Source organism: Geotrypetes seraphini, chromosome 9 (assembly GCF_902459505.1).
Source record: "Geotrypetes seraphini chromosome 9, aGeoSer1.1, whole genome shotgun sequence".
Classification (NCBI taxonomy): Eukaryota; Metazoa; Chordata; class Amphibia; order Gymnophiona; family Dermophiidae; genus Geotrypetes; species Geotrypetes seraphini.
Genome location: NC_047092.1, coordinates 156,634,138 through 156,661,826, shown reverse-complemented (window position 1 = coordinate 156,661,826; position 27,689 = coordinate 156,634,138). Strand labels below are relative to the sequence as shown.

Below are 27,689 nucleotides of genomic sequence, written 5' to 3'. Positions count from 1 at the left end.
TAAGGAAAGGACTGCTACCCATCTATGGTCAGTTATTGCACTTAGCATCAGGCTGTTGCTGGGTTAATATCCACCTCATTCCCAGGAAATAGAGGCCCTGTCTGAAATTTCAGCTACCCATATGGGGGTAGGGCCTGGGAGTTGCTCCCCCTTCAACTCAATTATATGGCCATACACTGGCAGACATGTTAGGATGTAACTGAATTTCTACTGCCTCTATAGCCCAAAACACAAGTAGTGGAAGCTTGGTGTAAATATTTTATTGCACTTAGAATATCATGTCATAACAATGAAAGCCTCTTAGGTACAGAAAGTCTTTGCCAAAGATGTTTAATAGTTTCACCATATGCTAAATGTTCACAAGATAGAAACCGGACCCTACACGGGCTGTGTTTCGGCCCAATTTTGCCTTCCTCAGGGGTCCTGATGATTATCCATGACTTGGATGTGAACAGCAGAGACTATTGATGAATTACACAAATCTAAGGTACCAAAAGATGTTCAATGATAGTATCACAGCTTCTAACTTACAATGTTCATAGTGAAAGAAGTTAACATAAAAGGCCTTTTACACTAACTTCTTTTGCTACGAGCATTGTAAGTGGTTAGTTTATTGTATATTGATGGTTATTTAGTGGCGTGCACTTATTTCTCTTGAGCAATTTATTGATTTGTTTAATGTAACCTTCAAATTGATTAAAAAACACTAGTGAAGACACCTCGGTCAAATGCAAACAGGAAGTATACAAGCCTAAATTTACCAGATTAGTTAGTCAACTTTTACCAACTTAACATCTTCTTGAATTTTCAGAAAATCTGAAAAAGAAAATGAAGAAGGAAATCTGCTCAAGAATGTAGGTGTTCTTGAAGAAGCATGCAAAGGGACCTGGCACTCAGTGTCAAATTCCTGTGAACCAACGTTCAACGTTCAGCACTGTACACAGACCATGATGCAGCTATATGTGACTCCATCATAGTCAATAGCATTTAGGGGTCCTTTTCCTAAGGTGTGCTAGCCATTTTAGCGTGCGCTTAAATGCTAACACGTCCATAGACTATAATGAACGTGTTAGCGTTTAGCGCATGGTAAAACGGTTAGCGTGCCTTATTAAAAGGACCCCTTAATGTAGAATTTGTATGACCTGTAAGGCAAAATTCCTCTGTGAAGTCATGTGCCAGGAAATGACATCAGAGAGTAGATGGAGCTACAGTCTGGATACCCACCTCAGTATAATTACAGGAAGGCTACAACAAATATACTTGCTCTAAATAGTAGAAGTGGTATTGCAGTGACTCTTCTCTGGGGTGTTGTATAACAGATGTCACAAGGCTTGGTAAACAGCCATTGAAAGTACAGTAAAGGGATTAGAAGAGTTAAGATTTTTGGCCAATCCTTGATTTTTGAGTTTTCTCAACTTTGGAACGATCTTCCCGTTCCCTATAAGAAATCCTGGTTCTCTTTTATTTTTTCGTAAGTTTTTGAAAACTACTTTATTCACTAAACACTTTGGAAATTAATTCTTTATGAAATTTTTCTTTTATGGCTCTTATTTTTTTTAAGTTAACTATTCTAAACCGAGTCGAGCTTTCTTAGGATGAAGACTCGTAATATAAAGCCAAGTATTAGATTAGATTAGGGTGTATACCAAAAGTGAGCCTTTTGATGTTAGTTTGTGACTAAATCTTATTTCTGGAAGCATCTTTGTTTTACTAAAAGTGCCATCTAGAACTTGAACATTTTCTACTGCTGATTTTTCTTTTACTTCTATTTTGTGTTTCTGCTTTAGTATCCATGTATAGCTAGCATTGACTATCTTATGGTTTAAACATTAATTTCGCCTTTCAGGAAATACCAGTGAAGTAAGGCTTACCTTTTTACAGAAGACCCAGCTTGTTCATTTCTTGGGTTTTATTTCTTGCTGTTCCTAGTGCTTACAGGACATATGTTGTCAAGGTCAGGCCTTGCTCCCTCCAACTCATTCTTGTCAGGCAACAGGACACCAGCAGAGAACTGGATTTCTCTCTGACAATAAATCAACAGCAGAAAAGTACAAAATGCGAGTTCCCTACTTGTGTCTCGTGGGAAGGAATCAAAATAAACTCTTTTCCATAATGATAGTGGCTAATTTGATTCTCTCATCAGGAAAGGGCAACATGCTATATAGGGTGTACCTTACAGAAGGTACACTATGGCGATGACCAGTAACTTTCAACAGATGTTTCTGGAAAGGCTGATGCACTCCAATTTTAGGGCTGACTTCAGGCAATGAAAACTGCTTTGGGTTTCACTGTTATTCTCCTACCTGCTTGTGGTCCACAGAAGACAAGGGATAAGTAGCCTGATGTCCACTTCACCTTGCTGATGAGAAACTGCTTGGAAGTAGCCCTATGATCTTCCCATTCCACACTTAGCCCTGAAGGAGTTGTTTTTTTTTTTCCTTCTGAGCCAATTAAAGTTTTGGGGAAAAAAACCCTTTCATGTAGTAAAGGCAATTTAGGGCTCCTTTTACGAAGCCGCGTTAGCAGTTTAACGTGTGTAATAGCATGCGCTAATTTGCCGGCCACGCTAACCACTACCGCCTCCTCTTGAGCAGGCGGTAGTTTTTCGGCTAGCGCGGGGGTTAGCCCGTGCTAAAAATGTGCATGTGATAAAGCCGCTAATGCGGCAGCCCTTAGGTTTCTTCCAAAGTCATGAGCTCTGTTCTTTCTTTATTCTGGCTGTGGTTTCTTCAAAAAGGGTTCTTCTCAGAATCTAGAGGGTGGGGGTGGGGGTATCTCTTTTGATTGGTTTTATTCCCTGATTGAAAATGGTGGATGGGAGAGTGGTTTTTATTCTTTCTGTATTATTGTTACTGATAGGTTATAAGTGCTTATTATGATTATTAATATATGTATGTATATTGTTTTGCACTTTTTGTTAGCTTTGCAAACTTAATAAAGGTAAAAAAAAATAATAATAATTTAGAGGTTAGGTTTCAGATGGTAATAATTTTACTGGCAAGGGGATTTAGTTTAAAAACTTTGAGCTGTAATAAAAGCACAGCAGCAAATCTGGGAACTGTGCTTGCCAGGTTAATCTGCTAGGTATGTGGAAATAGTTAGCACACAAGTTGTAGGTGATACATATTTTATTGGACTAAATATATCTGTGACAAATTTTCAAGTTACCATCTCTTTCTTCAAGTTAGTGAAGAAACAGCCCAGTTATACTGAATTTTAAATAGTATGGAGTAACGTAGAGCACGGGCCTTCTCACCTGTTGTCACATGTAGGGCCTTTTAATGGTAAAATATTAAACTTCTCTCTCCTTATTTGCTGTGATAGGGGATTAACAGAACCGCAAATACAGAAAAACCACAAATAACTTTTTCATACGTTGTTCGCTCTTTTCGATTAAAAACTATCGTGAATACAGTGAAACCGCAAATAACATGGTGGAAGACCTGGCCTGCTCTTGAAGGAGAGGCAAACATGGTGAAGAAAGTGCTGGGAATCAGCGATTTTCTCTGTCAACGCTTGGAATCGGCGATTTTTCTATGCAAGCTGATGTAATTTGGGGGGAGGAGCCAGCCAGCTAAAAACCGTGAATAATCGAAATCTACTACTACTACTACCATGTTTCCCTGAAAATAAGACAGTCATATTAATTTTGGGTCAAAAAATGCATTAGGGCTTATTTTCGGGGATGTCTTATTTTTTTCATTTCTCTTTTCCTCTCCTCCACCCCATTTCTTCCTCTTTTTTTCCCCACCCCCATGTACAGCATCTTTTCTCCCCTCCCATCCCCCTGTGCAGCAGAACCCCACCAAACCTCCCACCCTGAGACTGACATACCTCCGCTCCGAGGCCTCCTAAAGCAGCAGGGGTGGGGGTTGCTGAATCGATGAGTCCAATTTTTTCAGCAAATGAGGCAGCACTAGTGTCAGGGATGGAGTCGGGGACATTCGGGGGTTGATCTTAACTAGGGCTTATATTAGGAGCATCTTTAAAAATTATGCTAGGGCTTATTTTCGGGGAAACAGGGTATTACTATTATTTAATTATTTCATTTTCTATCCTGTTTTCCACAAAGAGCTCAGAAAAAGTTACAGGTTAAACATATATAATATACGTTATATAATATACATAATATAGTTAACAGGTTACGATTTGCCATAATTACAGTATAAGTTTACAAAACAAGTTTTCATCCTAACTTGACACTTACTAGGGGTCTAATACTAATATGCATAATATACAGTTTGCAGCAGCGGTCTCAAAGTCCCTCCTTGAGGGCCTCAATCCAGTCGGGCTTTCAGGATTTCCCCAATGAATATGCATATTCATTAAAGAAATCCTGAAAACCCGACTGGATTGTGGCCCTCAAGAAGGGACTTTGAGATCCCTGGTTTACAGGTTACAATTTGCCATAGTTACTGTGCAGGATTTTTCAGTACAGTTTTCCTTATGTGACACATACCAAGATCCGGTACCAATATACATTTCTTTGTAATCCACAATCTTTGAATTGTGATTGCCCAGTTCTACCCTTTTTTTCCACTCGAACCCGTTTTGTCTAGTCTAGTATGCTGTTGTTTTGTCGAGTATGTGTTTTTTGTTAAAGTTATGTTAATTTGTATTATTTGTTTTTACTCTATTTTAGAATATATGACCACCTTGAAATAAATTGATAAGGTGGTATATCAAATTTTTAATAAACTTGAAACTTGATACCTAACATAATATCCTTATATTAGCCCTGGGAAATCACGTACTCCTCTCATGTGGTGCATAATGTTCTCTCTCTCTTTTATTTTTTTCTTCAATAAGATGGACTAGGTCAGTTTCACATTTGGAAAAAAATCAATTGAATTCTTCTCTAGTTTAAAGTTTTAATGCCAAAAGGAAGATGATTTGCACTCTATTGCCGGAGTTTTCCAGACCATTGTTTATAATGAACAGAATGATTTCACTTGTGTTCTTTGATTGTGAGAACACTTTAGATAAACCATGTATATCCTGTTATGAAAAGGACAATTAAGGCGAAATCCATTTGGTTAATCATGGTACATATTACACAAAATGCTAGCAACATTAAGAAGAAATATGTTGTAGATACTATAAGAACTGGCACATATATTCATTAGTTCACATTTGATTTGTTAGTGTGCCTTCACAAATTTAGTGCATACTCAATTGGTTTAACATAGAAACATGACGGCAGATAAAGGCCAAGTGGCCCATGCAGTCTGCTCATCCGCAGTAACCATTATCTCTTCCTCTCTCTAAGAGATCCCATGTGCCTATCCCAGGCTTTCTTGAATTCAGACACAGTCTCTGTTTCCACCACCTCTTCCGGGAGACTGTTCAATGCATCTACCACCATTTCTGTAAAAATATATTTCCTCAGATTACTCTGGAGCCTATCACCCCTTAACTTCATCCTATGCCCTCTCAATGCGGAGTTTCCTTTCAAATGAAAGAGACTCGACTCATGCACATTTATATTATGTAGGTATTTAAACATCTCATATCTCCCCTCTCCCGCCTTTCCTCCAAAGTATACAGATTGAGCTCTTTAAGTCTGTCCCCATACGCCTTATCACAAAGACCACACACCATTTTAGTAGCCTTCCTCTGGACCAACTCCATCCTTTTTATATCTTTCTGAAGGTCCTCCAGAATTGTACACAATATTCTAAATGAGGTTGCACCGGAGTCTTATACAGAGGTATCAATATCTCCTTCTTCCTACTGGCCGTACCTCTCCCTAAGCAACCTAGCATCCTTCTAGCTTTCGCCGTCACCTTTTCAACTTGTTTGGCCACCTTAAGATCATTACATACAATCACAACCAAGTCCCGCTCTTCCGTCATGCACATAAAGGTCTTCACCCTCTAAACTGTACCGTTCCCATGGGTTTTTGCAGCCCAAATGCATGATCTTGCATTTCTTAGCATTAAATTTGAGGTGCCAAATTTCAGACCATTCTTCAAGCTTCGCCAGGTCTTTCTTCTTGTTATTCACACCATAACACATGTAAACCTACAAATTAGTGCATCTTAAAGTGTTAATGGGGGAAATAGGGGAAAAGGGAAAAAATGAAGCTTCAAGTTAATTTAAAAGTTGATAAAATTGCTTTTCATAAATTCAAAGCGATGTACAATGATAAAAAAAACAGGAAAAAGGGGAGACAGACAATTTTTGGGACAATACTGACTTACTGTATAAAGAGAGGAAGGTACAGGGAAGAACTACAATCAATATAGGAAAGAGAACGAAAAAGGGATTAAACGTAGGGGAATAACGTAGGTTGTGTTATGCCTTCGAACCAGAGGTCTTGGTTCTGTGCACGTCATTACGGGCTGGGAGAGAATATCTCATCCGTTGGCACAAGATTGTGGGATCAACACAGCGAAGGCAAGGTTCAAGAAGTTTGAAGCACAGCAAGAGGACGTGCCGAAATATCCGTATACCGCGCATGCCGCCCCGACTCTCCCGTCGCCGCCCGACTCTCCTTTCGCCCGCCCCGACTCTCCTCTGCCCACCCCGACTCTCCTCTCCCCTTGAAGTCCTGTCCACACCCTGAAAGCCTGATGCCCCCCCCCCCCGGCGTCCAATTCATCCCGCAGGACTGCTCGCATCCCCCCCCCCCGATGTCCGATTCACCCCGCAGGACCGCTCGCACCCCCCCCCCGATTCACCCCCCCCGCAGGACCGCTCGCACCCCCACAGCCTCCCCACCCCCCCTTATCATGGAGAAGCTCCTACCATTCTGCTGCTTCCTCTGCCGGCGGTCCCGGCCCTTCTGTGAGCCCTGCTCTGAAATGCTTTCTCTTCCGGCGGTCCCGGCCCTTCTGTGAGCCCTGCGTCTGCGCTGCTTCCTCTTCCGGCGGTCCCGCCCTTTCTCTGACAGAGAAAGGGCGGGACCGCCGGAAGAGGAAGCAGCGCAGACGCAGGGCTCACAGAAGGGCCGGAACCGCCGGAACAGGAAGCATTTCAGAGCAGGGCTCACAGAAGGCCCGGGACCGCCAGCAGAGGAAGCAGCAGGAGAACGGTAGAAGTTTCTCCATGATGGGGGGGGGAGGCTGTGGGGGTGCGAGCGGTCCTGCGGGGGGGTGAATCGGACATCGGGGGGGGGGTGTGAGCGGTCCTGCGGGGTGAATCGGACGTCGGGGGGAGGGAACTATGTAAAAAAAACGTTGTAAAACGCGCTCACGCCTATAATGCGCAAGGTTATGCACGGTTTGTAAAAATCATGTATAATGCGCGCATTATATGCGTGAAAATACGGTAGATGTTTAATGCAGTTAGCACCATTAGTGCTGTCTATTTAGTTTAGCCTGGCATCGGACAAAAATGCAAAGGGATGCACAGCAGGAAGAATAATCCAGTTTTGGGTACTGCTGCGAAGGGCAAATCTACTACTAGTTCAAAAAAGCGTGGGATGAACAGGAAATAATAGTAAATATTGAAGAGCTAAAGCCAGAGCTGGGCAGACTTGCACGGTAGAGGTCTGAACGGGGATCGCAGGAATCCCGCGGGTCCCGCAGGAATCCCCCCCTAACCCACGGGACTCCCACGTGGACCCCCCTCTGGCCCACAGGATTCACACAGGGACTCCCCTCTAGCCAACGGGACTCCCACGGCGATGGAAGGCTTTGGAAGCAGGGTTCATCCATATAATATAATGGATACGTCAGCCTTAGTAAAAGAGGGGGTTTATAAGTGAATTACCTGAACAGAAAACAAAAAAAGGGTTCCACCAAAGAGATTCCACAAGGAAAACAGCAGCGCAAACACAAAAGAAACTGGAATTGATGATTCTGTCAGAAGTAATTGCTGCTTTTTATGGGGACGGGCGGGGATGGAGGTAATTCCTTGCGGGAATGGGTGGGGATGGAGAGGATCCTGATGGGGACGGGTGGGGATGGAGAGGATCCTGGCGGGGATGGATGGGATTTCTGTCCCCTTGCATCTCTCTATTGCACGGTCTGTGTCCGTTTGGTGGAGGATGGGCTGGGGAGGGTATAGATCAGGGGTGTCAAAGTCCCTCCTCGAGGGCCGCAATCCAGTTGGGTTTTCAGGATTTCCCCAATGAATATGCATGAGATCTATTTACATGCGCTGCTTTCATTGTATGCTAATAGATCTCATGCATATTCATTGGGGAAATCCTGAAAACCCGTCTGGATTGCGGCCCTCGAGGAGGAACTTTAACACTGCTGGTGTAGATGGGCTGGAGTGAGCTTTGACGGAGACTTCAGTAGTTGAAACCTAAGAACAGCACCGGGCAGAGCTTTGGATTCTTGCCCAGAAATAGCTAAGAAGAGAAAAATTTAAATTAAATCAGGTTGGGCAGACTTGATGGATCATTCGGGTCTTTATCTGCCATCATCTACTATGTTACTACTATTTATTTATTTCATTTTTTAGCCTGTTTTCTCCAAAGAGCTCAGAAAAGGTTACAGGTTAAACATACATAATATACGTTATAAAATATACATAATATAGTTAACAGGTTACAATTTGCCATAATTACAGTATAAGTTTACGATACAAGTTTTTATCCTAACTTGACACGTACTAGGGGTCTAATACTAATATACATAATATACAGTTTGCAGCAGCGGTCTCAAAGTCCCTCCTTGAGGGCCGCAATCCAGTTGGGCTTTCAGGATTTCCCCAATGAATTAAAAACTGCTAGCGCAGTTTCGTAGAAGAGGGGGGATTAGAGTACAAGTTAAATTTGCCCTAGTTACAGTGCAGGATTTCTCAATACAGTTTTCCTTATGCGACACGTACTGAAATTCAGTACCAATATACATTTCTTTTTAATCCATCGGTCAAGGGGGGGAGGGGAGAGGGGGCTAACATCACATAACATAATAGCAGATTTCTAGACCGCATACCCATTTAGTTCAGTGTGGTTAACAAAAGATTATGCTATGGGAAAATATAGAAATACAGAAATAATGCAATGCAAATAAATTTACCTAGCCAAGAATTTGGAGAAAAGAAAAGTCTTCAAAAGCTTTCTGTAATGTTTATAAGATATAGATCTAATCAACAATGGACGGAAATCTTTGTCATAAGAAGTAGCCTGATAAGAAAGACAATGCCCATGGTGTTAGGCGAAGAGGTCTGTTTTTATTGCTTTCCTAAAGCTGAGGAGTCCTTCAAGGGATCTGCGGGGGCAGTCGATTCAAGTGGCTCGATATCATTTGGGGTAGGCAAATCTACCACTGCTACTTATTTCTATAGCGTTACTAGACATACGTAGTGATGTGCATTACGGTTCATAGACAACGGCGCGAAAGACAAAAGCACGCGCCGACAATTGAGCGCAGCGCGCGCTGCCGCGCCGTTTTAAATTACAGTTTTTAGGGGCTCCGACAGGAGGGGTTTGTTGGGGAACCCCCCCAGTTTACTTAATAGACATCGCGCCGGCATTATGGGGGGTTTGGGGGGTTGTAACCCTCCACATTTTACTGTAAACTGAACTTTTTCCCTAAAAACAGGGAAAAAGTGAAGTTTTCAGTAAAATGTGGGGGGTTACAACCCCCCACACCCCCCACAACGCGGCGCGATGTCTATTAAGTAAAGTGGGGGGGTTCCTCCCCCCCACACCCCCCTGTCGGAGCGCTAAAAACAGTAATTTAGAGCGGTGCGGCGGCGCGCGCTGTGCTCAATTGTCTGGGCGCGCCTTTGTCCCGGCGCACTTTTGACCCGACACCGTGCATTACAACATAGAGAGACAGTCCCTTCTCAAAATCCCTGTCATCCCAATGATTCTCCCCAAGTGAGGGAAAACAATTGCTTCTAGGCCTGAAAATGAACTGCACACGTGAAGGTGTGGTGGTCGAATCCCGTAACACTTTGCTGATGCAAAGCATGAATATATTCTTTTATATGCTGGGTTAATGTTTTTGGACTGTACGGCATCCTAATAATTATATAGTTTTATTTGTTATGCTTGTGTGATGCTGCACGGATTTCATTTCAGAATACTTACATAACCCGGCATCAGTATGTTTTAACATTTACACACCCAAGGTCACACCAACTATAGACTTGATGTAAATGCAGTCACGTAAATGTGGCACGGGCACATGTAACTTGCGGTATTCTTTAATTTATGCATGCAAGTGGGTGCTCCACCCATTCTCCACTCGTATTCGGCCCCTTGAATTTATACACTATCCCCTGGATTCAATATATCACGTCTAAAATTGCATGCATAACTTAATTGATTAATAAGAACATAAGCATTGTTTCTGCCGGGTCAGACCAGGGGTCCATCGTGCCCAGCAGTCCGCTCTCATGGCGGCCCCCCAGGTTCATGACCTGTAAGTGATCCTTTACCTAAATTGTGTATTCCCTATTCATTTAGTATCCTGTATAGTTATCCTCTATCTGTATCCTTCAATCCCCTTCTCCTTCAGGAAGTCATCCAATCCCTTTTTGAAAGCCAATATTGTACTCTGTCCTATCACCTCTTCTGGGAGCGCATTCCAGGTGTCCGCCACCCTCTGAGTGAAGAAGAACGTCCTAGCATTCATTTTGAAACTGTCTCCTTTCAATTTTTCTGAATGCCCTCTTGTTTTTGTTGTCCCCGCTAGTCTGAAGAATCTGTCCCTCTCCACCTTCTCTATGCCTTTCATGATTTTATAAGTCTCTATCATGTCCCCTCTAAGTCTCTGCTTTTCCAGGGTAAAGAGCTCCAGCCTCTCAGCATACGAAAGGTTTTCCATGCCCTTTATCATCCTAGTCGCTCTTTTCTGGACCCTCTCAAGTATCGCCATATCCTTCTTAAGGTACGGCAACAAGTATTGGACGCAGTACTCCAAATGCGGGCGCACCATCGCTCGATACAGTGGTAGGATAACTTCCTTCGTACTGGTAGTGATACCCTTTTTTATAATGCCCAACATTCTGTTCGCTTTCTTTGAGGCCTCTGCACATTGCGCCGCCGGCTTCATTGTTTTATCCACCAATACCCCCAAGTCTTTTTCTAGGTTGCCTTCCCCCAGTACCCTCCCTCCCATCGTATAGCTGTACATCGGGTTCCCTTTCCCTATATGCAAGACTTTACATTTCTCTACATTGAAGCTCATCTGCCATCTTTGTGCCTACTCACTGAGTTTGTTCAGGTCTCTCTGTAGATCTTTGCATTCCTCAACAGTTCTGACCCTACTTGAGAGTTTTGTGTCGTCTGCGAATTTTATAACTTCGCACTTCGTCCCTGTTTCCAGGTCATTTATGAATATATTGAACAGCAGCGGTCCCAACACTGACCCTTGTGGGACACCACTTGTGACCCCTTTCCAGTCAGAGTAGCGTCCCTTTATTCCTACTCTCTGTTTCCTGTCCGCCGGCCAATTCCTGATCCATTTGTGCACGTCCCCTACCACCCCATGGCTCCACAGTTTTCGTAGTAGGCACACATGAGGTACCTTGTCGAAGGCTTTTTGGAAATCCAGATATACAATGTCTATGGGGTCACCCTTGTCCAATTGTTCGCTTATCCCCTCAAAGAAATGAAGTAGGTTCATTTGGCATGATCTTCCTTTACAGAAACCATGCTGGCTTGTTCTCATCAGATTATTTTTTTTCTAAATGCTCATTGATACTTTCCTTGATCAATGATTCGGCCATCTTCCCCGGAACTGAGGTTAAGCTCACCGGTCTGTAGTTCCCTGGGTCACCTCTCGATCCTTTTTGAAGATAGGTGTAACATTTGCAATAATTGGTTTTGAGAGGTTGCACGCACACCTGGCTGTATGCTCTTCTATAAAGAGCAGCGCCCAACCTTTCCAGTGCATATCTGAAAAGGAGGCACAGTGGGGGCATCGGGTGCCTTTCAAAAAGTTGCACACAGAATTCCAGACTTTGGCTTAAGTGCACCTAACTTGGGTGCTGAGATTTACATCCGGTTTCAGCAGGCATACGTCCAGTGCCTAAAAGTTAGGAGTGGTATCTGCACCTAAGCTGTATTCTGTATAAGGCATGCACCCTTTGTAGGCTAGCACTTAGTGATGAATTTTTTCGGTGCCTAAGTTTCAGTGCTGTTTATTGAATTCCCTCCTATGCCACTTAACATGCACCCTTAGAGAGTAGCGTTTAGACATCCTACTAGCACTTATGCACTTAAGAGCCAGTCACCTACTAAAGCAGTAGTTCCCAACCCTCTCCTGGAGGACCACCAGGCCAGTCGGGTTGTCAGTGTAGCCCTAATGAATATGCATGAGAGAGATCTGCATATAATGGAGGTGCCAGGCATGCAAATCTGCTCCATGCATATTCATTAGGGCTATCCTGAAAACCCAACTGACCTGATGGTCCTCCAGGACAGGGTTGGGAACCACTGTACTAAAGTACTTTATTCTATAATTTTGTGTGTCCACACGGGCCCTAATTCTGTAAAAAGCACAGAGGAATGCGATGCATAGTACATGTCAACCTTAAGTTAAGCGCCATTTATAGAGTCATGCCTAGGAGCACCCACTACGGTTTTGTAAAAAAAAAAAAAGGGGGGGGGGAGGGAATATTAATGTTATACGTAACAACCGTTGAACTTTTGAAAAGCATAGCATAAATCTGACAGTAATACAGCATTGATTCTGATGTGATATATTTGGTCATATCTGCATATCCATCCTTTTTACCTTAGTGATGAATCATCAGCATCAGCAACAAATGACGTCCAGCACAACCCTGACACAGCAATCTCATCCCGCCCAGAATCCCCAAGCAGCAATGATTAACTTGCCCAACGCTCTGACTTCCCAGCAGCAGCAGCAACAGAAGCTGAGGCTGCAGAGAATCCAGATGGAAAGAGAGCGAATCAGGATGCGTCAGGAGGAGCTTATAAGACAGGTAAGACCAAGAAATATCCCATTCTTTGTTGTGGCTATTTCATAGAGCAGGGGTATGGAGATGGAAGATGGGTGGGTTCTTTAAGCTGCTGAAACTTTCAGTTCTTGTAGCTGTAGTTATCAGAGCAGCTCTTCAGCTGGCACTGTGGCAGTGGTTCTATGCTCTGTAATGGCACCTTTGCACCAAGATGCTGTTATAGAATACTAATGAAATTCAACACTGGCTCATCTAATGTTAGATGCGATCATTTACACCATAAGAACATAAGAATAGCCTTACTGGATCAGACTAATGGTCCATCCAGCCCAGTATCCCATCTTCACAGAGGCCAATCCAAGTCACAAGTACCTGGCAAAAAACCCAAATAGTAGCAGCATTCTATGCCACCGATCCAGTGGCTTCTCCCATGTCTGTCTCAACAGCAGTTTATGGACTTTTCCTCCAGAAACTTGTCCAAACCTTTTTTGAAAACCGCTGTCACCACATCCTCTGGCAATGCATTCCAGAGCTTAATTATTCTCTGAGTGAAAAAATATTTCCTCCTATTGGTTTTAAAAGTATCACTCTGTAACTTCGAGTGTCCCTAGTTTTTGGCAGGTATCAGTGGGCACACCTAAGTGTTCCATGCTCACAGTATTCCTTTTTTCTTTTTTTTATATCTTAAGAGCCAACTGGGTGACAAATACAAAAACATTATGGAATGTTAGAAATATATGAATCCAACAGCAAGTTAAATTATCTGAAACTCATTCAACAGAACTGGCAGCGTTCAGAAAAAAGTAGAAACATAAATGACTAAAGTATTCTCCTGGTCTCATCTTTTCTACACATTTATCCCATATCCACACATCCCTTCCTCCTTCCATTCCTTTCCCTCCCAAGTGTTTTATATTTTATTAAAAAATGTTATACTGCTCATTCTTAAGACAGGTCCAAGCGGTTTTACAATTATATCGCAAATAGAAAGGAACTCCATATATTAAAATAGGACAGACCTATATAAAACAAACATCAAACAATCATGCTCTCAAACGTTCTTGTAGTGTATGGTGCAGGGGTTAGAGCTACACTGGTCTGTAGTACCTAATGAGGGTAATTTTATAACATACCATGGATAGGCCCTGAGGCTGTGGGTTCAAATCTCTTGTTGCTCCTTGTGACCCTGGGCAAGTCACTTAATCCCCTCCTTGCTCCAGGTACACTAGATAAGAGTTTGAGCCCGCCAGGATGGATAGGGAAATATGATAAATTACCTGAATGTAAACCACTTAGGTTATAAGTGGTATATAAACAATAAAATAAATAAATAATGTTAAAGGATTCTACCATCCATCCATTTCTTCTAGTATACAGTACTCACCCCCCCCCCCCCAAATTTGCAGGGCTTCCGTTCAAGGAACATCCGCGAATTTCAAAAAACGGCAAATGCGGTTTTGAGTCTGTAAAAAGGCAGGAGAGGGCAGCTGGGGCTCCGGCGGGTGCAGTAAATCATACCCGGTATGCTCCTGGGGGGGGGGGGAGGGGAGAGGAGGAGGAATCGGCTGTGCAGAAGGCTGATTGGCTGACCGGGGTGGAGAGGAGGAGGAATCGGCTGTGCAGAAGGCTGATTGGCTGACTGGGGAGAGAGGAGGAATAATCGGCTGTGCAGAAGGCTGATTCGTGGACTCATTCCCTGTATTTTCTGACCGGAAGAGGCAGTCAGAAAATACCACAAATAACTGAGTCGGCAAATCCGCGGGGGAACACTGTATATGAATAATTTCTGAAACATTTAGATCTGCTCTTGAAAATAGAAAGTTTTAAGCATGGTTTTAAATGCTTTAATATTTGTTTCCTGACTCAAGTCGTGGGGCAGATGATTCCACCATTGAGAAGCAATGAAATAAGAAGCTTGTTTTCTGGTAAATTCCTATTTTGCCCTATTTGCTAATGGAAGCGCTAATCCCCCACATCTAATAAATAAGTATTCTATAAGTTACATGCGTAAATTGGAGATATGCCCATGCCCAACTCAAGCTCTGTACACATATACACCCCACTTGCAGTAACACTCTAAAGCACTTGCTCACTGCCTTATAGAATAGCTTCATAGTTCACTTAAGCACGGAAATGACCCATTTCTATGTTCTTTTTTTTTTTTTGAAAAGTATATTTTATTGAATTTTCAGGATAAAACACAAACTTTCCTGAATGTAAGTGTACAATTGAAAGAATGAACACCAGAACACTGCACTTCTTCACCTGACATTCAGTGAAGTCTCCCCCCACCTCCCTTCTCTCCCCTCCCCCCCAACCCACTCAAACCTCAGAAGAACACAAAATCCATTCCAGTATGGTCTCCTCTAGAAGCTCAAACATTCAAAAATTTACTACGAGCTCTAGGCGTCAGTGTATCACAAAATGGTGTCCAACGAGAACAAAATAAGCGGCCTTGTTCAGAATCCAAAGAAGAAAAGCACAGCCTCTCCATAGAAGCTTGATGAATTTTCTATGTTCTTTAACTACACCTTATTAGGATGCCTCATGCACTTCTGCTTCAGGAAGTTAGCCCTTATACATATGTATTATGATGTAGGATTCTGTGACTTGGCTGTATCAAGATTGTGCAAACTTAACAGATTAAATTTTGTTTATTTTATTTAACAAATGTTTATTTTGCATTAAATATAATCTAAGTGAGTTACAACTAACACTCATATATCAAATTCCAAGATCGACAACCAACAGACATTACAAAACTATATAATATATTTCCAATTTGAAATTTTATGTATCATTACAAGACATATACAGTATGCTTCCTTGCAACAAAACAAGCTTTTATCTGTTTTTAAAAGAAATGACTGATGTTAATTTCTTCAATTTTAAAGGTAGAGTATTACATAAAACAGAACCTTTCACATAGAACATCTTAAACTGATCTTCAGTTAAACATCTTTTATAGTCTATAGCAGTGGTTCCCAACCCTCTCCTGGAGGACCACCAGGCCAGGCAATGAATATGCTTCAGGCATGCAAATCTACTCCATGCATATTCATTACGGCTATCCTGAAAACCCAATTGGCCTGGTGATCCTCCAGGACAAGGTTGGGAACCACTGGTCTATAGTACCTAATGAGGGTAATTTTATAACATACCATGGATAGGCACCTATAGAATATTTTATAAAGACAAGCAGGCATCTACTTATCTTTATAAAGCATGTATGTGGCCAAGAATGCACCTTGAACGTAAGCACAATCACGCCCGCCCGCTCAAGACCTTATGCAAATGAAGGCACATACCTGACGCCCATTGATCAGTGGTCTCAAACCAGTCCTCTGGACACACCTAACCAGTCAGATTTTCAGGATACTCACAATGAATAGGCAAAAGAGATATTTACATGCAGTGGAGATAGTGCATGCAAATTTATCTCATGCATATTCATTGTGGACATCCTGAAAACCTGACAGACTGAGGACTGGGTTTAGAATTCCTGGCGTAGATCAAAGTATTTCTTAAATCTGTGTGTGCACGCTAACTCCACCTCTGCACACCCACCAGAAAGCTGCATGCTGTCGTGTTATGAAGCATATCTTTATGCCAGGCATCATTTTGTAAGAGGTCATTTACATATGTAACGACTTCATCAAAAAGCAGAGGCAGACAGGGGAACTGCTACTTCTTGAGAATAGTTAGTACCTTTTTCATTATGTTTATTTAATTTTTTTATATTTTAAATTTTTGTTCTGCCTTTTGTAGCTAATCGGCCATCTAGGGAGGACCACAATGACGTTTAACGGTTTAAACACTATATACAAATCCTGAAGTGAAGGGAACAGATAGAAAGTTGCATAACATAATCTGTTTACTTGAATGTTTCATTTAGACTTGGACGTTGCTTGAGTTATAATTTACAGGATTTCTAATCCTCCCATTTATCTAACCCCTACGTAGAAGATCATAAATTTCTGGACTGCTAAACTGTTCTGGTCAGTACTTTAGGAAAAACATAATCTCCATGGCGTCATCACGTAACTAACTCTATGTTCTTTACAATTTTTACTGTGGATGAAGGAAAAAATTAAATCATGGCTAGGATGAGATTCCTCAGTCTCTGGGCTATTCTGCTAGTTCTTTTACTGGAATTTCTATTCCATGCCATAGTTCCAACAATTATAGCAAAAAAAGTAGTATCAATCACTCTAAACCAGTGTATCTCAAACTGTGCCAAGGCACACTAATGTGCCTCCTGAGATTTCAGATGTGCCGCGGAACACTGGGGAGGAGGAGAGGCGCTAGCTGACTGCCTACAGGACGAGAGGCATGTCCTGTAGGCAATCAGTGGGCGCCAACACCTATCCTCTCTGGTCCTCTTGCCTTCTGGCACCCCTCACTGGCGTATCGGGGCCGCATGGAGGGCCTTCACACACATGCGGACATCGACATGATGATATCACGCATGCACGTGATGTCATCACGGCGATATCCGTGCACTTCCCAGGTGCCTCGAGCCACGGCCACTACCTTTAGTGTGCCGCAGCTCGAGAAAGTTTGCAGGACACTTTTCTAAACCTTCAACTAAGGTCCTCTGGCCACTCTGATTGCAGTACAATAATATATAAGAAGAAGAAATTTTTATTTTTATTTGTAAGAAGATTTTTATAAATAATACTTTTCTGTCGAGTCCAAGAACTATATCGTAAATTAACATATTGCACATTGCATGAATGGAGGAGAAACATCAGACTTATAACTGGAAAAGGATCACGGGCCAAATGACATCAGGCAAAACCAAAATGGTCCATCCTAGTGACCGTTAGCTTGGTCTCCTTAGCCTCTCGACCTGTGAAAAACTGCAGAAGAGCAAAACAAAATAAAAGAACTCCATCATTAAATAGGATAGACCTAATCCATACAAAACCAATCGTACAGGACAACACTCACACCTAAATGAGTGCAATAATACATAGTTTAGTTTATAGTTTATTAAAAATTTGATAAAACATTTTACATAACATTTCAAAACGTTGTACAGTTAAAATTAGAAATAAATAAAAGATAAAAACAGTACGAAAACAGACTTACTTGGGGGGGGGGGAAGGGTAGCACAAAAGGATAGAAAGGGGGAAAATTACAATTCTTAAAAAAAACCCACAGAGGAAAGACATGGGGGAAGCCACTGCTTGCGCTGGATCGGTAGCATGGAATATTGCTACTCTTTGGGTTTTGGCCAGGTACTATTGACCTGGATTGGCCACTGTGAGAACAGGCTACTGGGCTTGATGGACTTTTGCTCTGACCCAGTAAGGCTAGTCTTATGTTCTTTAAAAAAAAAAATCACATCATTAACTAATAAAAATTAAAAAAAACCACAGAACTTCTGATTAATGGCCCAAAAATCCATCAGAAAATAAGAATGAGCTCCGATTCAATTGAATCCTGGCCAAAAGCTTCTTGAAAGAAGGAAGTTTTAACCTAGTTCTTGAAAGTAAGCCCTATCATTGGGCTCTTAATGAACTTATATACCTAAAATATACATGTACCACCTTCCTCAAAATACAGTTGAAATATCAAATAAAAGCTGGAAATTTATACCATCGCCTCTCCATGGGGTCCACAGATTATAAGAAGTATTTCTACTGTCTTCCATCAGATTTGCTTTTATGACTCCAATCCCAGGAATGATTTTATGTATTCCAGAGCTGCTGAAGATTTGGCTTGCACTGTCAGAAAGTCAGTCTTGCTTGCGTTTAGTATTTCTCCTCTTATCAGATGTGCCTTATGTGGATTCTGGAACAGTTTGTAAGTTGGAGCAAAGCTGAGACACTGTGTTCCAGACCAGAACAGCCTCCCAAAGATTACATACACTTACCTACGCTTGTTTTAGGACTTCATTTAGTTTTGAATAAATGAAGATCAAAAATTAACTCGTCAATAAAATTGCATAGCATGAGTAAATGGTAAGAAAATTAGAAAAAAAACCCAGAAAAAAATATCAAAAATTATCCTATTTTTGTTTTTCTCATATGGTCCAGAACAATGGCATGTGTTTTGCAATACATGGGAAAGGGTTAAGTGACCTTATATGCAATATCACAAGGCAGAACTGAAAAAGCTGGGATAGAGAGGGTATGGCTTTATAAGAACTAGAGATAAACCGATTGGCTGATAATTGTTTCTTAAAATTACTTACAAAGCAGAGAATATGACATCACATAAAAAGTGCAAGGGCCATCTGGTCTGGCCATTTTTTTGCCTGTTACAGAACTACAGACTGCACATTTTAACCATGCTTTACCAGTCGTTAAGGATCCTGTGTACCTCTCCCATGATTTTGTTGCTGTTTTGAGCAGGCAAAGCAGTCCTTGACTGTAGTCCTGTTCATTTTTGTAAAACTGGACCTCTGCAGCTAAATTGTAAGCCATTCAGCTTTTATACTTTGTCATCTTTTGTATGTAATATCTACAATCATGCTGGGATTCATCTTTCTTTACTTTAGTTTTAATGTTTTGTCAATTAAAAAAAATATATTTTTCAAACTTTAGTCTCTCTCACTCCTTTTTCTTTCTAGCTTTTTACCCAACTAACTTCTCTTTGTTTGTTTTTTTTTTTTAATTTCTTAGCCTGGTCGTCAAATTGTTCCTGGTTCTTTCATATGCTTATTTAGTCTATGATTTTAGGAAATCTAAAATTTACAAAATTTTAGATTACTAATTTAGTCCAGATTTTAGTAAATCTGTTTACTTCTGGATGAAGAATTGTTGCTGTGCAGTTTTACATACTTTGCTGACCCAGAGAGAAGTACGTGTTGTCTGTTCACCTCTCTGGAAGTATAAGATTTTAGATTCTTTTTGTATTTTGCCTCTGATGCAGCCTTTGGTGAAACGTGGCCACTTCTGGCATTTTAATAAAGCTCTTCAGAATGTACGTTCATTTGGTCTGCTCTTTGTTCTCCATAGCCATGGGTGGGCCCAGGTGGGTTCAGGCCTACCCAGTTGCCCCAGATCTTTGATGTATGTGGCTGGTAAGAAATATCTAAGCCCTGCCAGTTGAGAACTCTCAGCATCTCTCCCTCACATACCTTTTAAATGCCACTTCTTCACCTGCAGCAAGCAGTGATGTCTCATATTCCCAAGAACTTGCATCATAGAGAAGGTTGTGAGCTGGCGCTGGGCAGTGTGCATTGCTCACTGCTTGCCATCGGTGAAGAAGTGGCATTTAAAATATATTTTGGAGGTGGTGGAAAAGAGACCCCTGGGTCACTTGGAGGGGGGGGGGGTTCTTGTTCCCACCCAAAATTGAATATCTGCCTACACTACTGCCCCGCAACCTCCTCTTTCACTTTTTCACTTAAAAGTACTTGTATGTAACATGTAAAACCGCATTGACAGTAATCACAAAAAGGCAGTATATCAAGCCCTATCCCTTTTCCCTTCTCCTGTTCTTCATTCCTGCAGTTTTCCATTTCTGTCCTGTGCCTTCGCTAACTTCTGCACATTATCCTCCAGTTAATACTTCTGTCTCTTTTTGTCTCTTTCTGTCTCTTTTTGTCATAGAGACATGACAGTAAATAAAGGCCAAATGGCCCATCCAGTCTGCCCTTCCACATCTTCCACTATCTTCTTCTCTCTCTAAGTGATCCCACATGCCTGTCCCACGCTTTCTTGAATTTCCTTAGATTACTCCTGAGCCTATCACCTCTTGACGTCATCCCATACTCTCTCACTCTGGAGTTTCCTTTCAGTTGAAAGAGACTCCCCCTCATGCATATTTATGTCACATGGGTATTTAAATGTTTCTATATGTATTTATTAAATTTTTTTATTTTAAAAATTTTTATCCCGTTTTATATCAAAACAGTTTACAAAATGCTTACATACATAAAATGTGTAGTTGGTGAATTTCCAGAGGACCAGGATCTGGTTGGTAAAGCCAGAAACCCTAGGTCAAATCTGGCAAATGGTCATTTTGAAATCCAGCTCCATGTCTTTATCCTTGAACTGCATATTTATTTATTTCTAAAATTTCTAGACCACCTATACCTAAGCGGTTAACAATAAAACGTTGACAATAGTTCAAGACAGCATACAAGGATGCTGTCTTGAACTAAACTAAACTAAACCTTAAGTTTGTATACCGCATCATCATACCGCACATAAAGATAGAGTTCGGCATGGTTTACAGGTAAATTCAATAAATGAGGGAAGGACATAATAAGAAATTAGAGGTTATGAAGAGGATAGCTAGCATTACATTTTAAATAGATAGCTTTATGTTTTGGAGAAAAGCCAGGTTTTCAAATGCTTTCGGAATAATTGGAATGAGCCTAGGTTCAGCAGCGGGACAGGGAGGTTATTCCAAATCTCAGTGAATTTGAAGAAAAGGGATTTCCCTAATTTATCTGCATACATGACGCCTTTTAACGAGGGGAAAGATAGTTTGAGTTTGTGGGTGGATCTGGTAGTGTCAGGTCTTGAAGAATTCCAGGATTGTGGAATTAGGGGATGCCATGTAGGATCTTGAATATTAAGCAGGTACATTTAAAGTGAATCCTATAAATCACCGGAAGCCAGTGAAGTTTTGACAGAAGAAAACATGGTCAAATTAGCGTCTTTGAAAATTTTTATTGGTTAGACTTAAATAGATGGAATTGCAATAGTCCAGTCTAGAAAGAATGATTGATTGTACAAGGACAGCAAAATGTTGTTGGCGGAAGCAGGATCTCACTTTCCTCAACATGTGAAGACTAAAACAACATTTTTTTACCAGAGAGTTGAGATGATCATTAAAGGAAAGTGTAGAGTCAATAATGATGTCCAAAACTTTGCTTGAGAATTCGATCTGCAGTGTGGGACCAGAAGGTAGTGGAATGAGCATGGGTAACTGATCTAATTTTGGGCCAAGTCAGAGTAGTTTTGTTTTGGACTCATTCAGCTTCATTTGTACAGACAAGGCCCAGGATTGGAGTTTCGTTATGCAAGCTGTTATATTTTCGGTGAGGTTCGAATCTATCTCGAGAAGGAAAAGGATGTCATCTGCATATGTAAATAGAGTTTCAAAGGGAGCTAGATGGAAGAATTTCAAAGAAGACATATAAATGTTGAAAAGAATAGGGGACAGAGGTGATCCCTGGGGAACACCACATAGTGGACTCCAAGGAGAAGACATGGTTCCATTCATGTTAACTGTGTAAGAGCGGGATCGTAAAAATTTTGAGAACCAGTCTAAGACTGTGGAATCAATGCCTATCTCAGAAAGTTGGTAAATTAGGATATCGTGGTGGACAACATCAAAGGCCGCAGATAGATTGAATTGTAGAAGGATAGCAAAAATATTACGAGATTGAAGTTGTTGGATCTTTGAGATTAAAGAGGTCAGCAGGTATTCAGTGCTGAAATTGGGTCTGAAGCCATATTGGCAAGGTAATAGAATGGAGAATCTCTCTAAGTAAGATGAGAGCTGAGTGGATATAATAGCCTCGAGCATTTTGGTCAGGAGAGGAATATTTGCTATAGGACGATAGCTGGAAGGGGAGGATGGGTCTAGATCAGCTTTTTTTCAAAAGTGGGGTCAGGGCAATGTGTCCCATTTGTACGGAAAATAGGCCAGATAGTAAGGCTGAGTTGATAAGTCTGGTGAGAGATGAAATAGCCTGCGCGGGAATTTTCTCGTAAAGGTAGGAAGGGAACGGGTCCAGGTCACATTTGCAGGATCTTAATTTGTGGCACAGTTTAGAGACCTGGATAACGCTATCAATTACAGTACAATCACATACTAATGTTACCCTCCTTAAGGTAACCTCAAAAACCAGAGGAAATTATAAGTTGTCAATCTTCACTAAATTATATCGTGATGATCACAGTTCAACCTACCTTAACTAACTCTATAACAAGAATTTAGAAAAAGGCCTCAACATATAGTCCTGAACTTTAGCCGGTTAGTTCCATTGATGAACGTAGACAATAAGAACCGAAAATTCAGAGAAGATTATGGAGAAAACAAACAGGAAGCTGTGGTTACCACCTCCAATTACACAGCAGATTTTTCACAGACATCCTCCACATAGAAGGGGTAGTGCCAACTTGTCTACTCTTCACGAGTTATTGTAGTAATTACATCTCGTGTCTTGAAGCTGCTGTAAAGTAACATAGTAATTACCACGAATGGCCACCCTGTAATTTGGGTGTGTGGTGGAAATGGGGTCAGCATATGGAGAAATGTTAGCAGTTGTATAGTGACACCAACCCTTTTGTCTAACAATATAATACTAATTCATCTAAATGGCCATTAGGTTAATCTATAATAAGCCTGGGCAGAATGATGCAGCGTTACCTCAGAGTGACTGGAAGAAATGAAGATGTCCTCTTAAAGCTAATTAATTCATATAGTCTCTGACCAGTATGACATTAAAGATAATTCTAAGAAACAGAGAAAAGGTATGTTGCATAATTTATTATTCGCAAACTGCCATATTGATTCAGCAAGGTTTTTTTTCATGTGAAGAACTTGCTATCCAAAACTGGTCAGGGATTTATTAGGAAAAGAACAAAATGTAAAATGGAGACTATCGTAATGCCTCTTGTATAGCTCGATGGTGTGACTCCACCATTAGAGGGCGATTCTATAAAAGAATGCCTATTCTTAGGCACCAAGAATGCATCTATTTGGAGTCTATTTTGAAAAAAAAAAGGGTATTTTAAGTGCAAATAGGTACACAAGCCATAGAGCTCTTTCAACTGAAAGGAAGATCTGGAACAAGAGAGCATAAGATGAAGTTGAAGGGGATGGACTCAAAATTAAAGAAATACTTCTTCACGGAAATCCAGCTTGGGGGAACAGAAGCCTGATGCTGGACAGACTTGTACGTGTCCTGCACATGGCAAGAGACAGGTGAAGGTTCAACATATTCAGTGTGTTGATCATCTTACTGCGAGTGGGGGAACTGTGCAGCTTTGGAGGGGGAGGGGGAGGCATCTTGACTGGTAAGTTGAACACTGTCAGCAGTACACAACATTTAATCTAATATTTGTGCGTAGCACATACCGTGGGGGGGGGGGGGGAATGACTGTAATTTTTCCCTAAAACAGGAAAAAAATTATACTTCCTTCCTCTGTAATAGGGGGGTTCCCCTCCCCCAAGCCCCCCAACAGCATCATCAACACTTCTAAGTAAACTGGGGAGGTTCTATCACACCCCCTCGGAGTGCTTCAAACTTAACTTTTAATCCGGCGCGCTGACGTCCTGCGTACATTTGTCTGAGCTCCTTTGTTCTTGCGCGATTGTCCCTCACGCTTTCTTTCATCTATGTACTGTTCCAGCTGTCGCTGCGAGATTATTCCATTCCCATCATGGTTGGCATGGTGGTGACTTCAACTTCACAACCAGCATTTTAACAAGGCTCTGGTCACCTTGTTGGGCAGACTGGCTGGACCGCGAGGGGTCTTTTTCTGCCATCATTTACTGTGTTACTATGTAAGGGTGGTGGATACGTATCATGACCTCCCAGCAGAGGTAGTCGGGGCAAGGACTATATTTGAATTCAAGAAAGTATAGGACAAGCATGTGGGATTTTTTAGGGGAAGGAAGAGATGATAGATGTTGTGGATGGGCCACATGGCCTTTATCTGCCATTGTTTTATATGTTTTTTATGTGCTTGCACTTAGTTCATTAAAGAACACATGCAAATCTTAGTATTCTATAATTTATGTTAATAATTGTGAATGCTCACCTGCAAAATATGCCCCTTTGAAGATGGCACATAGTTACAGAATATCTTGTAGCCGGAGTGTGGTCATTATGTATCACCATAAAATCATTGGTGCAGTGGTCAGTTTTTCCAATATGTTGGCTTGTTTCACTGATGTAACATGCCTCTTTGCACTTTTTTTTAAAAGTAAAATAATTCTGAGCACAGTGATAAACTGCAGATACTGTGGGTTTTTTTTCAAAATAGTAGTAGCCACTTAAGTGGGGTGACTTTTTATTTTTTTTTTTTTTACTTTCTCTCTACAGTGAGAGCTTGAGGCCCTCTGAGGCCCTGTTATTTCTGAGCTAGTCCTTCACTACAGGGGCTTCTGCTTCTCTTAATGTAACCTGCCTTGAGAAAACTGCTGAGTAAGTGCCGACCTAGTTGCCAGGCGACTTGAGGTGAGGCGCAGAGAGTTTGGGTGAAAGGGAGTGGAATTCTTTTGGCAGGCCTTACATTATATATCCTTTTGAGTTGTCAGCAGCTGCTGGCAGGCTGGCCCTTTCCAGCCCTTCCTGACCCACCAGCTGCTGCTTCTCAGGGAGAGACACACCCAGCCGGGGAAGAAGATGAGTTTCAGGGAGTTGTCTCCGTGGTTGGGGAGGGGGAGTTTCTGTTTGAACCAGCATAAATGGGATAGTTTTGAGAGAGGGCTTATTCATTTCTCAGGAGAGAAAGACTAGTGGGGATAGTATTTTGTGGAACCCTTTAGGCTAGGCTCTGAGCAGAGAACGTGCATGATAAGAGTTATGGAACTCAGATTTATAGAGAAAAACAACAACATGAAAAGCTGGGGTAATACAGTAGGTGTACTTTAGTGTGCGATTTTACTTCTGCTCTAGGAAGGATGGTTGCTCATCAAAAATATTTCTAAAACAAAACCACAGTAATTTTAGCACACTTCCTATGCTAATACATGTAAATCGTGTGCATATGGAATTACCACCATTATTTTAGCCCTGGAGGAGCTCTATAGGAAGCACGTACATGAAAGTTCAAAAACTGTCGCCTACAGACCAAGTTAGGGATCCCATATTCAGGAGCTCCAGGTTTGGGTTCCTGCAGCCATGAGATTCCAGATTAGGGATGCCTTTCCCTCGGATCCCAAGTCTGTGGTATATAGGTTTGGGTTCCTGCAGCCATGAGATTCCAGATTAGGGATGCCTTTCCCTCGGATCCCAAGTTTGTGGTATATAGGAGTTGTCTCTGTGGTTGGGGAGGGGGAGTTTCAGTTTGAACCAGCATAAATGGGATAGTTTTGAGAGAGGGCTCATTCATTTCTCAGGAGAGAAAGACTAGTGGGGATAGTACTTTGTGATTATGTAGTTTAGGGGTCCTCCCTCAACACAGGAAAAATGGCCTAATTCAGGACCCACTAAAGCGTTCTGCATTAGTTTTGCTGTTTGCACAAGCTAAACACATGGGTTTTTTTTTTTTTTTTTTGGGGGGGGGGTTTGGAGAGAGCATGGAAGCGCTATTCAGCTTGTGCAGACATCACCAGCGTACTAGCTGGTTAGTGCATCCATAATAAGAACATAAGAATAGCCTTACTGGGTCAAACCAACGGTCCATCAAGCCCAGTAGCCCATTCTCACGGTGGCCAATCCAGGTCACTAGTACCTGGCCAAAACCCAAAGACCTAGAAAGTCCAGGTAGACCAGTGGTCTCAAACTCAAACCCTTTGTAGGGCCACATTTTGGATTCGTAGGTACTTGGAGGGCCTCAGAAAAAAAAATAGTTAATGTTTTATTAAAGAAATTTTGCATGAGGTAAAACTCTTTATAGTTTATAAATCTTTCCTTTTAGCTAAGTCTTAACAATAATATTGTCATTTATAGCTAAAGAGAGATATGATCAAGAAACTGTTTTATTTTACTTTTGTGATTATGATAAACACATCGAGGGCCTCAAAATAGTACCTGGCGGGCCGCATGTGGCCCCCGGGCCGCAAGTTTGAGACCACTGAGGTAGACCTACAGAAAGTCATTGCTTATCCCTGAAAACCTGCATTCTTGTTCACACTGTTTGGCTTCTCCCAGGAGCAAGAATGCAGATTTTCAGGGGTAAGCAATGACTTTCTCTAGGTCTACCTTAATAACAGCTTATGGACTTTTCCTCCAGAAACATGCTCACCAACTGCTTTTACTGCATTTCCCAGCAAAGAATTCCAGAACCCACGTGTTCACAGTTTCTCATATGCTTTGTGGCATATTCAAACGATGTGGTACAATTGGACAGGACCCCAGAAGAAGGTTATTGTTAACTGAAACACGTACCATGTCGGGTCCATGCCACACTCATTGCTGTGTTTCATATGGATTAACCTATTGATTTACATAGTTTTATTTGTGAATACTTTTGTTGTATTGCATTATCTGTGAAGACTTTTATTGAACCTTTTCATCAAGAGCATCGGTTCCACAGCTTTGCTTTTGTTTCATTGCTCCGTCTTTCTGTGGAACGCTTTGGAGATATTTGTTGTTGTGGTCTGGAGCTGTACCAAATAGCATATTTTACTGTTTGGCCGAATATGAATAATGGCTTTTTGGCACCCTGGAAGCAGACATTCAAACACGAGTGTTCACTCTAAATTTACGGCCCAGCTGTGGTGGGTAAATTAAACAGCTTCTACTATAGGTACTAGTGTGACAGCTTCTTAAATATGGAGGTGGAGATTGACAGCGGGCATTTTTGGTAGTTGCTTTGGGAAATAGCTCTGCGAGTTGTTGGAAGTAGAGAATGACACGGGGACAAATTTGTCCCCGTCCCCGCAGGAACTCAATTTCCCTGCTCCGTCCCCACGAGTTTTGTCGCTGTCCCTTGCCCCATTTCTGTAAACTCTGCCTTAACCCCACAAACCTCGAACACTTATGATTTTAAAGTGTTTGAGGCTTGTGCAGATGAGGACGGAGCTTGCAGGAATGGGGCAAGGACAGGAAAAGAACTCATAGAGACAGGGAAAAACTTGTCCCCGTATTATTCTCCACTACCCACCTTTCCTGCTGCTGCTCCTGGCCCTCCTACAGTATCGCAGCCATCGTTGCTAGTATCTTCTGCCTTTTGTGGAGCTTACACAGGCAGTGGCCTGCATTTAAAGGG

General features: G+C 41.7%; 1 protein-coding gene and 1 long non-coding RNA gene across 3 annotated transcripts in view; one reads left to right on the top strand and one right to left on the bottom strand.

The window, feature by feature from the left end:
* Nucleotides 1-27,689, top strand: part of WWTR1 (WW domain containing transcription regulator 1) — a 194,413-nt gene that overhangs the window by 136,764 nt on the left and 29,960 nt on the right. For both annotated transcript variants that reach the window (XM_033958447.1, XM_033958448.1), the window contains exon 3: nucleotides 12,653-12,858. In XM_033958447.1, the coding sequence (XP_033814338.1) occupies nucleotides 12,653-12,858 (206 nt within the window). The remainder of the gene's footprint in view (nucleotides 1-12,652; nucleotides 12,859-27,689) is intronic.
* Nucleotides 17,461-18,561, bottom strand: LOC117366710. Its single transcript, XR_004540639.1, has 2 exons — nucleotides 18,439-18,561; nucleotides 17,461-17,696 (listed from the first exon to the last, which is right to left on the bottom strand). It is a non-coding gene; the product is annotated as an uncharacterized LOC117366710 (long non-coding RNA).